Genomic DNA, 16,006 nt, shown 5'->3' on the forward strand with positions numbered 1-16,006 from the left:
CATTTTCATATCGAGGACCCCCAAATTAGTGTATTTGTCCACCGGACTGGACCCCCATCTGAAAATATTTTGTGCCAGTGACCATTTGTGTTACTTTTTTTGTGTGTAAATAGCAGACGCGACGCGCTGTGAGCGTGTAGATCTGCTATTTTCGAATGTGCTCATGTGGTCTGGCCCACTTCTTTTGGGCTTGTTTTCCTATACCTGGTTGCTTATTTCTCTCACGAAATATGGCAACACACTGATCACATGAAGAACAACAAACCACTGACGTCACGTTACAGTGTCATTTTCAAACGTCTCCCGCGAGAAGTAAAGAAGTCGTTCAACAACCACCAACAAAATAACATTATGGTGGCTTCGTAATATAATAGAATTACGTACGATTTCCCTCGTTGTATCGTTTGGATTTCATATCTGACTTCAAGCGTTAGTTAGTCTAGTTTGTTCAGCCATGAAACCCGTTCGAGGCTCTGCACGGGCCTCGTCCAAACAGCCTGTCGTGAAAAACACCAGCAAGAAGAAGACTCAAAAACCCAAACACAACGCAACGTCCCAGGTTGGTTAGCTAGCTCCGGTCCAGAGCATTAGTGAGTTCTCTCTAACGCTCTGCCAGGCGCACTGCTCTGCTCATAGACCGAACATTACACTGCCGTTCGAGGTCTCCGTCTTTAGTCAAAAATAAACAAAACTATTTCGCTACTCACCGAAACAATGGCAGTTTTGTAGGTGTACAATACAACTCGCGTAGACGTATTTATGATTCTGGCGTTTTCAATCTACGAGAGTTGTAGGGTTCACCCCCCATGGACACAGGGACTTTCAGCACTATACCCCGTAGACACTCCAAACATGTACAAATTAAGAATAAAGGTGCTTACTTACCCCCACGCCCCAAATGTTAACTCTCGCTACGGGGTAGTAGTTTAGTGTAATAATCCATATTTTTCAATAAAGACGTGTTTTAATGCCGTCTGTGGCCGAACGCCATTTTTTCCACCCTCGTTTACTTCCTTTTTACATTGAGTGTAATTCCGGGTTTCACCAGATGGGCGCATCACTACCGCCCATTGGGAACTTCCGACAGAATCGGCCACAGACGGCATTAAAACACTTCTTTATTGAAAGATATGGATTATTACATTAAACTACTACCCCGTAGCGAGAGTTAACATTTGGGGCGTGGGGGTAAGAACCTTTATTTTCAATTTGTACATGTTTGGAGTGTCTATGGGGTATAGTGCTGAAAGTCCCTATGTCCATGGTGGGTGAACCCTACAACTCGTAGATTGAAAACGTCAGAATCATAAATACGTCTACCAGAGTTGTATTCTACAGCTAGCAATTTCGTGTTGTTGAAAGTCTATTCACCAGGATGGGAAGCCTCTCAGCACCCTACCTTCTCTGTATAATAGACTTTTTGGACAGAAAATCAAATATGTCCGGTAGATGGACATTATTTTATTTACTCCACTGTGCCCGCTACATATTTGGTCAATGGTCATTTATATTGACAGGTGAGTGTTACCACCCGTCTGCATGATTGTGCAGTGGTGGAAAAACTACTCAAATGTTTTATTTGAGTAAAAGTATCAATACTGCAATGTAGAAATACTCTGTTTAAGTAAAGGTCCGGAATTCAAAATGTACTTGAGTACAAAAGTATTGGTATCAAAAATGTACTTAAAGTAGCAAAAGTAGAAAGTACTCATTATGCAGAATGTCCCATTTCATTTCATTTCATGTATAAAATGTATAACATTTTTTTGAAAATAGCAGATCTACAAGCTCACAAGCTTGTAAATCGGCTATTTTCAAATGGCTGAAATTGTTTTGTAATAATCAAAATCTACAAAGTAACTGGTAACTAAAGTTTCAAATATTTGTAGTGGAGTAAAATTACAATATTTGTCTCTGAGATGTAGTGGAGTAGAAGTAAAAGTACTGAAAATTGGAAATACTCCAGTACAGTCCAGTAAAAAATACCTCAAAATTGTAGAGTAGCCTACTTATTCCTGCTCACAGCTTTGTGTGAATAGATATACAAGCTCACAGCTTGTATATCTGTGAGCTTGTACATCTGCTATTTTTGAACATTTAAACAAAATCTTGAAAGAGTACCTGGGGAAATCCTGCTCAGCAAAAATACTCTTTGAATTTTATGTGTATTATTATTAATATAATGCAGTGGAGCTTTGTTCACAGCCTGCACAGACACACCTTTGTTGACAAACTGCACACCTAGTAGCTAACTATTGATGTAACTAAGATTGTACAGGGAAGCCACGCTGTTACTAGACTCTAGCCATTCAAGTTAACTGGAAATAAACATATATTACCGTCTTACCTCATTAGTCACAGCTCAACGCCATGAAGCGGCTGCAGGTGGTGAAGAAGAAAGCCCCGCAGAAAAAACTGCTGTTAACACTTCGTGAAGACAACGGTGCTCAAGTAAAGCACAAGCCTTTCACACATACGTCATGTACAGTGCTTGAGTAAATGTACTTAGTTACTTTACACCACTGTGTATTAATTCATCTTCCTGACGATTTCAGGACTCAGAACCAGGACCCAGTGCTCTCAACCCCTCAAAGAAGAAGAGGAAAGCAGGTGGTTAAAATCATCGCTTGTCAAAAAGAACATAATATCATTTTGGCATGTGACACCCCACTGATGGAGTAGACCAGTGATTCTCAAACCTTTTTAATTTCAAGGACCCCATAACTCTCATAGTACAGAAGGGTCCATTTGGAACCCCCACAAGGAACCCTGGGCCTGGACCCCACTTTGAAAATGAGAACCACTGGAGTAGTCTCTAGACAACCAGTAAAAGCAACTTAGATTTATGAATTACAAAGCTAATTTAACAAATAGTAATAATTTAGACTTTAACCTTTAATTTTAGACTTTAATTTAGATTTAGCTTCAGACGTTTTTCTTTTTTTTTTAAACGTTTTGTTTATTCATTTTTTACATACTCACAAGTAATACAGTCATTACTGAAGCAAATAAACAGAGTATCTCCAAACAGTCAAGAAAATGATTAAGTAACAGGATAGACAAATATCAAGTAAGAAAAAAGATAAATTGAATAGGGTATAAACAACAACAAAACAAACACAAACAGACACCACTCATAAAATAAATTTAGCTTCAGACTTGAGAGAGAGAGGGGGCGGTCAGTTGGGGTGAAGTAACGGAATAAGCTATTGTGTTGTTTTTCATTAACCACATTTTAATTGTATGTGCATGTGCAAGGTGCATGTGCATCTTGAGGAAATTAGGTTGCAAAACTAAGCAAGAATGAATATTTTAAGCTACATATCAGAAAAATATCACACCCTGTGTGAAGGAAGCGGTGCCTTTGGGGCGGGCCTTAACTCATTTCAGTTCGTCCCTATTGGTGGTCTGAGTCCACTTACCAAATTTGTACTTGGTAGCATGCTGCAAACTGGAATGATGGCTGTTTAAAGCCCAGCCAATGGGCAGACAGAGGGGGCGGGGCTCAAGTAATGACAGTTAGTCCCTATTGCTGCCTTTAGTCCATGTACAAAATTTGTACTCCATAGCATGCTGCGAACTTCAGTTATGGCTGTTTGAAGGCCAGCCAATGGGAAGACAGAGGGGGCGGGGCTTCAGCAATTCATGCTGGTCCCTATTGGTGGTCTAAGTCCACATACCAAATGTGGACTTGGTGGCATTCTGCAAACTGGAGTTATAGCTGTTTAAAATCCCGTGCTCATCCCGTGCTCATACGGGCGCTGGGGGTCCCTGGACCCCTCTTTGATAACTTCATCAATTCATGCTCGTGCCTATTGGTGGTCTAAGTCCACATACCAAATTTGGACTTGGTGGCATGCTGCAAACTGAAGTTATAGCTGTTTGCTTCTTTGCCGTGCTCATCCGGACACACGCCGTGCTCATCTGGACACACGGACATACGGACAAAGTCAAGCTTAGAGCGGTTGGCACCGCTAAAAATCACACCCTGTGTGAAGGAAGTGGTGCCTTTGGGGCGGGGCTTAACTCATTTCAGTTCGTCCCTATTGGTGGTCTGAGTCCACTTACCAAATTTTTACTTGGTATCATGCTGCAAACTGGAATGATGGCTGTTTAAAGCCCAGCCAATGGGCAGACAGAGGGGGCGGGGCTTAAGTAATTACAGTTTGTCCCTATTGGTGGTTTTAGTCCATGTACAAAATTTGTACTCCCTAGCATGCTGTGAACTTGAGTTATGCCTGTTTAAAAGCCAGCCAATGGGAAGACAGAGGGGGCGGGGCTTCAGCAATTCATGCTCGTCCCTATTGGTGGTCTAAGTCCACATACCAAATTTGGACTTGGTGGCATGCTGCAAACTGGAGTTATAGCTGTTTAAAATCCCGTGCTCATCCCGTGCTTGGGGGTCCCTGGACCCCTCTTTGATAACTTCAGCAATTCATGCTCGTCCCTATTGGTGGTCTAAGTCCACATACCATATGTGGACTTGGTGGCATGCTGCAAACTGGAGTTATAGCTGTTTGAAATCCCGTGCTCATCCCGTGCTTCCACGGACGGACGGACATAACATACGCTGGGGGTCCCTGGACTCCTCTTTGATAACTTCAGCAATTCATGCTCGTCCCGATTGGTGGTCTAAGTCCATATGCCATATTTGGACTTGGTGGCATGCTGCAAACTTGAGTTATAGCTGTTTGAAATCCCGTGCTCATCCCGTGCTTCCACGGACGGACAAACATAACATACGCTGGGGGTCCCTGGACCCCTCTTTGCTAACTTCAGCAATTCATGCTCGTCCCTATTGGTGGTCTAAGTCCACATACCATATTTGGACTTGGTGGCATGCTGCAAACTGGAGTTATAGCTGTTTGAAATCCCGTGCTCATCCCGTGCTTCCACGGACGGACGGACATACGGACAAAGTCAAGCTTAGAGCGGTTGGCACCGCTAAAAACAATATCGTAGATCCAAATAAAACTAACTAGAACTAATGTGAAAATACAATTATTTGTGTGGGGGAAATGGCTTCATAGTTTAACCCACCATGTGCAAGATGTGAACATCCATTTAGGATTTGTAATGCTGCTATGTACAGTGAATATGCCCAGAATAAATCATACAAAAATATTTCCTGTGTGTTCAGTACTATATGTCAGTCTGCTCAGTCATAATGAATATAATGTATTTGTGCTTTGAACATTAGGGGATGCACCACCAGCCCCACCTCCCCCTAGAAAGTTAACAGGTCAGAAACAATGGAAGCCAATGCCTGCATCCTCCATCAGTGCTCTGGACAGCATACTGGACATGTCAATACTGTGAGTGATCTGGCCTACACTTTGAAAATGTAGGTTCATAATTTGATCCTTTTATATTAGGTTTATTAACATTTTATAGTAGGCTATATGTTTTTTATTGTGTTAATCTCACTTGACCTAAAGGCCTATTTTAGATTTTGTTTTCAGAGGCTGTGCACTGTGCAGTTGTCAGGCAGTAAATGCATCTCCCATGGCTTAACCACGGGATTAGCCCAAACTAGCTGATCTCCAAGCTCACAACACTAATCTACAAAGCTTGTAGATTGGCTAGTTTTGGAGAAGGGCTTAAACGTTTTTTGTAAATTCACAAAAATAACAGTTGTTCACAGATTTGAACTAATGTGGGTTAAGTGGTTAAGTTACTGGTAATTTTATCACTCGGGTAATTCAAGTTTTGTCTTGTTCACAGACGGCCCATAGCAACATGGTAAACAGCCAACAGTGTGAACTCCCTACAGAGCTCCAATTTTACCTTTAGTTCCATTGAGTTCTAATTTGCTCTGGTACGACTACAACCACCATTGTACTAATCTCATTCCTGACCAGCTGAACAATGATTAAAGGCTAAAAGCTTAATTTTGACCGTATGGGACCTTGAATGCAGAAGCTGCTTATTTGTTTATCTGTATAGGTATGCCAAATAAAAAATTGCGGCAGGAGTTTTGTAATATACTGTCAATGGCTTTGTAGGCTCTCCAAGGAGCGAACGGCCTTTTTGCATGTAGTTTAATCGCAAGGGGGCGGGGGGGGGGGGGGAGTCAGTGCACTGAAGTCAAGGCACAGACTACTGTGTTGTTGACAGACAACGGATGCACGCTTATGAGAAACAACAAAAATAAAACCTGGCAAAACAGTTGCGTGCATTAGCGCAAGGTGAGGATAAATGAAACATTCAGTCTAAATGTCCAGTAATTCGCAACTACTACCACTACTTTTTTATTTGAAACTTTTAATTTCTCTAAATATTATAAACTCTCAGGACAGCCTAAGTACAAATCTAATTTATGAAAAGGCTACTATAGGCTACAGTGAAGTCGGACTGAATGATAATCACCAAGAGAGTTAAAAAAGAAAAAACGTTTCAGTCATTCAGTCTGACTTCACTGTAGCCTATAGTTTGTTTTTGTTGTTTCTCATAAGCGTGCATCCGTTGTCTGTCAACAACACAGTAGTCTGTGCCTTGACTTCAGTGCACTGACTCTCTCCCCACCGCCCCCCGCCCCCTTGCGCTTAAACTACATGCAAAAAGGCCGTTCGCCTCCAAGGAACCATCACCTTACCGTGGTGGAGAGGTTTGTGTGCCCCAATGAACCTGGGAGCTGTGTTGTCTGGAGCCTAGTGCTCCTGGTAGGGTCTCCCATGGCAAAGTGGTCTCGATGGAGGGGTCTCATGTTGCTCAGGAGAGGAAAGTCTGGAGCTCTCTGTTGGAACTGTTGCCCCCGCGACCCGACTCCGGATAAGCGGTTGAAGATGGATGGATGGATGGCTTTGTGGGCTAATGATAAATGATGTTCCGATATGTTATCACAGAGCTGCCCTTTACACAAGGAAGACTGATGTGAAGGAAATCCAGAAACATCTGAATGCAGTAAAAAATGGGTAAACAAAAATCATTTTAAATTAACTTTCATAGCCTATTCACTTTATATAACTCCAAATTATTCTCTGAAGATTTTTGTTGGGGAGTGGGGCAATAACCTGGCTGTGCTTTATCCAAATTCCAGATTTCTTGCTGAATGTAAGCAGCTCAAAGTCCCCATCCAGAGACCAAGTGACTTTTCTTGTTCTTCTCGTCAGCACCAGGAACATACCAAAGAATCATTGGCTAACGAGAGTAATCTCAGCTTGCTAGAGGTGAGAAATGTCCCTAATGTGAAAATAATCCATTGGTTTACTCAAACTGCGATTTTTTTACTAGTCGTATCATTAACATTACAATCATGAGTAAAAAGTTATATTAAGTGAGTTTAGTCAAAGATTTAATAGGATGAATGTCTTTCCCATCAGGCACATTTGGCTATACAAATAACGTAGCACAAAGTGTTCCTAAGATAACAATATTTGTTATTAACATACATTGCAGTGCCACAATAATTTTTGCTCACTATTACAAATGCGTAACATTTAGACTTGTGAAATGGTGTCTGGTTTGATGTGTGACCTCTGTGTTTCCAGAGGGGCCTGGAGACGGTGCTCAGCACCCTGGAAACAATGGAAGAGCAAAAGGTCTCTCTGGACCACAAATGTAGTAACTTGATAGAACAGCTGAAGGATGAAGAGGAGAGGGCAAAAGAGGTACAGTGTGCTTTCCAGGGTTTCCTTTAGTCTGGCCGGCCAACGTTTGTAGATGCGTGTGTGTCCACCACTGGACTGAGTGCTACACCTTGTTACTTGTTGCTTTCTGCGTTAATCCATATTTCCCTGAAGCGTAATTTATCTACTCATCATGCAGCAAGCAGTATCGCTTGCCAAAAAGAGCAGAAAGAAGTCAGGATGGACAAGTCATATATTTGCAAGTTTACACAGACTTGTAGATCTGCTCGTTTCGGTATGTGACACCATCATACTACAGAGTATAAATGAACTAGTCTCAGAGTGTTTCGGGCTTTGCATCTCCTTCAACCTTTACATAGTAGCCTCTTTTTTTGTTATTTTCATTTTTACTGTTTAATGAGATCTGCAATGTTTCACCAAGTTCTTCCATCACTTTGCTTCAACTCTCCATGTAATAGTAGCCATAGTAGTCATTGTGCTTGTATAATATCCACAGCGGTTCCAAAGTTTGAGGCTTTCACAGATTGTAGCAACTCGCTCATTGCAACGAATAGATGAAGGTTGTCATTTTGGGACTGTGATATGAGTATATCTGAAGATGACGGTTTCTTGTCTTTGTAGCTGCTGCCTTTGTGTGTCGGTGTTTATTGTGTGGTGCAGGAGACTACTAGTAGGTAGTAGGCTCTCGGAAAACCACAGTGACGATTATTACCAGATAATGTATGCTAATAAAAACGTGGTTATGGTTATCTTTGGTAAATCTATGCAATTTAAAATGTTGTTACTTTATTTACTATCCAAATATAAATAAATAAGTGATCAAATTGGCCAGGGTAGCCGGGAATATTTATTTTTAACTACCACCTAAAACCTTGTTACTGTCATTCAAATGTCTGCACACACTAAGGAGATCTTAAAACACACAACACACTCGGTGAACGATAATTACAGCAATGTCTGAACTACAGCCAAGATGGCGGATGTACAGCTGTCTACGGCCTAATGGCTATCTGCTTCAAATAACTTTATTGCCATTGGCAACCAGTAGGTGTCCTACCCGAAACCATTGTCTAAATTTCTCAAGGAAGGCATTGGCTTCCATTTTCCAATTTCCTCACACAGTTTGCATAATGGGCAGCAACAGTTTCCTTCCTTTTTTATTTGTGACTATATTTTAAGGTGCATATATGCACTTCCATTGTGCCCTTCTATCATTCCGAAAGGTGTATAGAGAATGCCAATTTACCTGTAACATATACACTACAACTAATTCATATTTACTAATGGTTAGTAATTTATGTAAGTAGTAAGACCATTGTGTTCATACTTCATATCCATCATAATGGTCAGTATGGGGCTAGTAAGAAACCTCTTCCACAAGAATATTTACTCTCTTGTGCTAAGACTATGAATGGGAGAAAGATAGAACTCATCTCAGGAATGAGAACTGATACAGGATAAAAGGATTAAACAAAAAAATGAGCAGACAAAATTGAAACTGGAACACTCTAACATTGTCACTCCTGACTGGGTGAAATTGGTGTACCACTTGAAAATGTATTTTCTGTTTATTAAAGTACTGGAGAAATGGTGAGAGACCCCTGTGAGTGAACAAACACTATTGATGATTGCTATCAGAATATAGAGCTTTAACCTTTTGACAATAAGTTTAGTTTTAACCAAAATATATCACACAGCACCCTATTCGGTTATTTGAAAATGGCAGATCCACAAGATCCCAATGTGACACGTTGTGAGCTTGTGGATGTTTAGTTTTTGAACATTTTGACATTTTGCTTATAACAACATGCCCAAAATAGGGACACCACACCAGTGTGCGTGGTTAAAGGGGCCACACCATGAATGTAAAAAATATATATTATATATAAATATTGCCCCCTAATACGTATTAAACAGGTTGTAAGCCTAAAAAAACATCCAGATATTTTTTCTCACAATCTGACTGTCTGTCATTCCAAGCTTTTTCAGCTGCAATACCAAAACATCCTTTTGGGCAGAGGGGCGCTACTGAGCAATTCTATCTGTCAACTAGACTGGACTAGAAATGTTGCTTACATAAGCAACATTGCCATTCTGAGATGGCCTGTTCAGACACGCCCATTCTGAAAATCTCTGAAATGAGAATGAATGACTGAATGTTAAAAAAAAAATATTTTTTGGGGTACAAGAGACAATGGGGAGCCCAAAAAATACCCCCCCCCCAAAAAAAAAAATCATGGTGTGGCCCCTTTAAGACCAGAACAACCAGGTTCAAAATATATACCCCCCCCCCCCACATATATGGTTGTAATTTACATGTATTGGGACATATTGTTGTATGATCAGGTTTTATTGCTCTGTTTTAATTGACCGTTTTATGTATTGCAAGACGACCCCGGGCCACTATATTTCGCCCTTGATTTTTGTAGTTCTTGCTTTCACCTAGAACATGTACCAAGTGTGAAAAGCTTTCTTTGGAATAAGGAATCTGTTTTGCTAGGACATTTATTTTTATAGCATATGTTCAACAGTTTTCAATCCCCATTCTAAAGTAATTGACCACTGGCAATAACTGTTCTTGTGTAACTAGTAAAAATGAACAGTTAAAATGATTAATGCTGATTCATACAGAGCTACAAGGCAACTAATATCTGTACCTTAAATAAAGTGTTATGGTCCTTAAACACCAGGAGAATTTATTTTGTGCAATTAATTCACATTAATTTAAACTGCTGTTTGTGTCATGAGTACATCCACACAGAATGTGAATATTATACAGCGATAAAGTGACAGTTTCTTTCTGAAATTAGGTAAATGTTTCACGCAAATTAAAGAAACTTATATGAATGAGGCATCACCAGATTAATAGTTTGATGTGAAATATTATCGGATAAGGAGCTTCACTGGATTTCACTGGAACACTTTCGTCAGACTCATTTGAATGCATTCTTTCCTGTTTGAGCTTGTGCTCACATTGATGTGTATGAACGTGTAAGGGAGTTCATGGCTGTTAATTCTTAGGAACATCTGGAAACCAAATTTATTGTCTCTGTAGCAACGGGAAATGACTTAAAAGGGTTGAGGACGTTTTGTTTGGCTGAAATACTATGTCATCATTGTAATCAAGCTGACTTGTGCAATACATTTACTCATCTGTATGGCTCTTTATCTTCTCCAGATATTCCACATACCAGAGCAAGGAATCCTCAAGCTGGCCCCTCTGCCTCCACTCAAATCCAATGAAGCAACATTACAGGTGATTTGAGCACAACACACCCATTTACTTTATAGTGATATCACTTGACAGTGTTGTAGGTGGTTCTGGAGTTTCTTCATTTGGATTCATAATTTTACTGAGAACAGGATGTGGTTAAACTGGTTGGCCAGACACTTCCTCCTTAGAGGAAGAGTTGTGCATTCTGACTCACTAATCTAATGCAATATCATTATGAAATAAAATATTTCAAAACAACTAAAGCTATTTTGTAAAAGGCACATAGTGAAATTGTGTGTCTAATTAATGATGTTTTGCCTCAACATACTGTATCTCTTAGTTAGAGATATTTTGAAGCATGTATTACTGTTCTGTGGCATGGTACAAGTGATTACAAGCCTATGCTTATCTTAAAGGGAATTTTGGACCACCGTTTTCTTACCTTTTCTATGATGTTATGATATCTTAGGATGAATAGTACAGTAGAAAAATGTCATAACTCCATCCCGGGTCCGCCACAGCTTAAAACGTGCGCCAATAGGCCTTTCGTTAGATCGCATATTTAAATAGTTCTTTTTTAGATCTGACGTTCATAGTGACAGAACACTATGCAAAAAAAAACAACGGAAGTCTCGCTAGACGAGATTGAAATCTCGATATTGCAATCTCGTCTAGTGAGACTTTTTCCCGGTAGTACTTTTACAAAGATTGGTTGCAAGAAATAATACAGTAGTATTGCATGCTGTTGTCTCACTTAGGAGCAGATGATGAGAATGATACCTAACACAGAATCGGAGACCACTGCGCGCCGATTGGGAAGAATCCTCCTGAAATCAGCTCAGCTCCAGGATGCTCAGGCTTTGCTGATTCATGCGCACAAACATGCTGATCAATTGATGATCGGTAGCGTTTAGCAAACCATATTGTTCATTTGGACTGCCTTTATAGACCATTTTCCTGTTAATGGATTTATTTTTAGACCTGTTTATATCATTAAAACATTACCAAACACACCTAAATAACTTGGCTAAACATTGTGTGCTTAAGTCATGGATGTTTGAAGTTCATTCATAAATCATCAGTCAATTTTCATCTTGACTTATCAAATCAGTCAACACTTTACAAAGAATTAACCACTTAAACCATATATACTTTGTTTACCGGGGTCCTCCAGGCCTCTATACTTGATCCCCACTTTCTTTTGCTTTACACCAAGCAAGGTGTTTTTTCCTAGGAGGGTTGGGGAGGACTCGACTTGTACTTGGCTGAGATGGGGTAGGGAGCGCTCGTTTGGCATCACATGATAAACTATTCCGTCCGCCGCAGCTTGCCAATTAGGCACACTCGCTGATGCACACTGCCAGATATGACATATATGTATTAATAACTGATATATATATATATATATATATATATATATATATTTAGGGATGTAACGATATAGTAACTGCATCGAAAAATCGTTTTGAATTTTCAACGATCTACTATATCGTTATGCAAACAGCAAAATATCGTATCGTTTGACTTTGTATCGAATCGTTTTGCAATGCAAATAATCGTATTGAATCGTTTCGCAATGCAAATAATCAATTTGATCAATACTAAGTACTTTTAAGAAGAAAAAAGAGAAAGAGGGGTTTATATCCAGTATCCAGGTATTTAGTTTTCACACAGAATTTTTGGGTAAATAAATAGTTACTATATCGATTTTAAATCATTGAATCGAATCGTATTGTTCTAAATTAACCTATCCTGTATCGTTCATGTATCGTATCGACTAAATCCCTGAATCGAAACGTTGTTAAAACGTATCGTTACACCCCTAATATATATATATATATATATATATATATATATATATATATATTTATATATTTATATAAACTAAATAAGACTATGGCCAAAATATGCCATATTTAATAATTTTATACTCAAATCTTTTTAACCCATTAATATTGAAGCCGATTCTGCAAATGTCTTCTAAATCCCAACAGTATTCTGAAAAAAACATATGTTTCTATATCAGTGATGCTCAAACCTTTCCATTTCAAGGACCCCAAGCTTATATGTATTTAGCCACGGACCCCCATCTCAAAATATTTTGTTCCAGGGACCCCCCAGAAGCAAAGATTTGAGTTAAAAATATTCGCTTTAAAACAATATATATTAAAAGATTTGCACACATTTTCTCGTAGCGCGGCACTCATGGCAAACATGTGCAAGCATAATTAGAGATTAGATTAGATTAGATGTCTTTATTATCCACAAGGGAAAATTGTTTTGCTCAGGTCAATGCATACATTCAACAATACAATACAAAAATAAACACCACAATTAAAACACCTAGCAAAGTACTTCAATTCTATAAAAGATAAAAAATTATAAAAGATTAAAAGAGACTTTAAAAGAAAGCAATGTCATCTCCACACTTACGGAGCACCCAGCCTATAATGCAGGTTCCTTTTTCTAAAGCTGTAAAAGTTTCACTGTAAAAGTATTGTAACACACATGTGCAACAGTTTTAAGTAGGTAATTGACCATACCTTGAAAAAACAGTCAATGATTTGATTTATTTCAGAAACACATTTATTTAACAAGAGCATTGGCAGGAATAACCTAGTTACTAGGGGTGCAACAGTTAATCAAACTCATCAATGTAGTCGTTTAAAAACATAAATTGATAATTTAATAAAATAATTGATTAGTAACACACACACACACACACACACACACACACACACACACACACACACACACACACACATATGAAAACCAATCTTCATATAATTGATTCTCATGCCTATTATAATATAGTATCATCTCTCAGAGGAGGGCTGTGGACAGTTCAGAAACCCGCCGGCGCCTACCAGTCACATCATCGGTAGGTAGTTTTGGTCAATTCAAACAAGACTTCCAATTGTTTTATTGAAATTTGTATTAATGCTAGAACAACGGCTTCTATTATAGCATGCTAACTTTCCAGGAAGAGAAAGCCTGCAGTTTCTATTAGCTTGGATCCCTCATCGATGATGTCACTGGTAGACAGGTTACTGAACTGTCCACAGCCCTCCTCTGAGACAGACCGAGTAGGAAAACAATTGGGTTCTTGTTGCTACAGTATGTACAGTATATAGTATATATATACTAGTATATAACATACATGTACATTTGTTATAAATGTTTGTTGAATAAATATTTGAAGTTTTTCAGAAAACGTCAGGATTTAGAAGGCGTTTTTAGAATCGGCCTCAGGTCTAAATGGGTTAATGATTGATGGTTTATCATTAAACCAGTGTAATATAAACCCAAAACATGTTCCTGCAAGTAACCCAATGATGTTTTTCTCATTGGATAATTTTTTATCCGATCCCCAAGTCAGATGTACAGTATATTCGGGTGCCTGTTGGCTCGGTCTCCTTGTGAGTGAGAGGAGGCGAGTTCGAATCCGACTCCTGTCTTATCTCACATGATTCTCTTCTCTGCCTTTGGTTTCCTGTCTCTCTACACTGTCCTATATGAAGTAAAGCATAGCATGCCAAAATAAATCTTTGGTCTTGAGGTTTAGTTATATAAAACACAATTCCCATAATATGGGAATTCTCACTTCCATATCTTGGCTAGATCAGCGAGTTGCCAGCCTTCAGCGACTTCCTTCGTATTGACTCTGCGGAGTCTTCATTGAAAACTCTCGCAATGGTGGAGACAAGTGATGCTCGGACAGTACGGCCCAAGCCCCGGGCAGCAAATACATACAGCACAGGGTTAAGAGCACTCTTGATGTACACCAGGTACAGAGAGATGTATGTGCACAATCTCAGTTCAGGTTTCTTAGGAGTCAAGGCATCGAGGAAACGGCAAACGAAATAAGGTACCCAGCAGGTGAGGTAGAGAAGCATGGTGAAAAACAGCACCTGGTACAGTCTGACCATCCTGCGGGCAGTGGCGGGAGAAGAGGTGGGCACGCCCGACATGGGGGCCCCTACTTGTCTAACCATCAGCAAGATGGCCGTGTTGCTTCCCAAGAACACAACCAGAGGGAGAATGAACCCTACTATAGTCTCTGTCTCAAACATCCCCTTGATGGGTTCCTCACTCTCTCTGCACTGCAAGGTTCCGTGCCATGGTTGTAGGATGGCAAAGTGGAGGTATGGAGCAGACAGCGCTGTAGCTACCACCCACAGCAGGCCACAGGTGAGAGGGACTGCCCAGTTAGGACGCCGTAATCGGGACCAGACAGGTCTCAGTAGACACATGCACCGTTCAAAGGCGACGGCACAGAGCAGGAATGCAGATGCATACAAACCGATGACTCTGAGAAACATAATGATGCGACAGAAGGCACTTCCAAACGGCCAACTGTTGTTGTTGGCAAGGTAGCCTAGCATGAGGGGTGTACGTAGAACCAGCAACAGGTCGGCCATTGAGAGATTCAACACATATACACGGAAGTTGTTGGCTGAACGGTTCTCTTCACTGCTGCCTCGACGTGCCAGGCGGCCTCGAGATCGCCAGCCTAGCGCCCAAATAACCAGCCCATTTAGAGGCACTCCCACCTAAAGGAACCAAGAGAGATGTCAGTCGGCATATGACGTCTATTCTCCAAAGTTAATTCTTAGCTGATGCAATTCAATTTAATCTGAAGACTTTAAGACTTCTGAGTAAGTGTAAAAAGTCTGAGTAAAGAGACAGAAATATTACAAATGTAAGATGCATAAAATTAAATGCAGCCCAGTTTATAATATATAATACATGTAATACTGATCAGAAGACCGCACATAACATTTGACTTGTTTCAGGTCATCTTAAAGCTGACAAAGCCAATGATAAACTTACCAGGATGATGAGAAGAGTTACTGCTATTTGGACTCCTTTGACTGCCTCTGCCTGCCAAGTCACCGAGTTGCTGGAGTTACTGGCACTGGACAGGTTGTTGGTCACAGCATGCTCAACAGCCATTTCGTTTGATGTCTAGCTGGAGCTGAGGGAAAAGGAGGGTGATGGACGGAACGTTTAACACAACAGAATGAGGCCTACAGTGCTTTGACTTGACAGTTCATGCAGATGTTACGCAACTTTTAAAGACCATTTAAGACACACTTTCTTCCTTCCACTTAATGTTACTCAATAACATAGTTCCTTTTATGATAATTGAGCCACTTTCACCCCTTGCGTTCCCCATCACAGTGCTCCGTACCTGGCTCCA

At 40.1% G+C, this 16,006-nt stretch overlaps 2 protein-coding genes across 5 annotated transcripts; one reads left to right on the top strand and one right to left on the bottom strand.

Moving 5' to 3' along the window:
* The first annotated feature begins 285 nt into the window (after positions 1–285).
* On the top strand, positions 286–12,092 carry cenpq (centromere protein Q). 4 transcript variants are annotated; one of them, XM_084051891.1, is made up of 9 exons: positions 286–559; positions 2,356–2,451; positions 2,556–2,613; positions 5,201–5,315; positions 6,846–6,914; positions 7,040–7,169; positions 7,491–7,610; positions 10,768–10,845; positions 11,562–12,092. In XM_084051891.1, the coding sequence occupies exons 1-9, from the start codon at positions 455–457 to the stop codon at positions 11,715–11,717; spliced, it is 927 nt and encodes a 308-aa protein (XP_083908017.1). In that variant the 5' UTR covers positions 286–454; the 3' UTR covers positions 11,718–12,092. The 4 variants fall into 4 exon arrangements, with proteins under 4 accessions (XP_083908017.1, XP_083908018.1, XP_083908019.1 ...); XM_084051892.1 differs by having other exon boundaries at positions 2,556–2,610; XM_084051893.1 differs by lacking the exon at positions 2,356–2,451.
* A 1,992-nt stretch (positions 12,093–14,084) lies between these two features.
* Positions 14,085–15,777, bottom strand: LOC311046167 (C3a anaphylatoxin chemotactic receptor). The gene is made up of 2 exons (XM_084058339.1): positions 15,637–15,777; positions 14,085–15,356 (listed from the first exon to the last, which is right to left on the bottom strand). The coding sequence occupies exons 1-2, from the start codon at positions 15,757–15,759 to the stop codon at positions 14,421–14,423; spliced, it is 1,059 nt and encodes a 352-aa protein (XP_083914465.1). The 5' UTR covers positions 15,760–15,777; the 3' UTR covers positions 14,085–14,420.
* Between the last annotated feature and the right edge of the window lie 229 nt (positions 15,778–16,006).

The sequence above is a fragment of the Gymnoscopelus microlampas genome (assembly GCF_963454915.1).
Source record: "Gymnoscopelus microlampas genome assembly, chromosome: 1".
NCBI classification, from domain to species: Eukaryota; Metazoa; Chordata; class Actinopteri; order Myctophiformes; family Myctophidae; genus Gymnoscopelus; species Gymnoscopelus microlampas.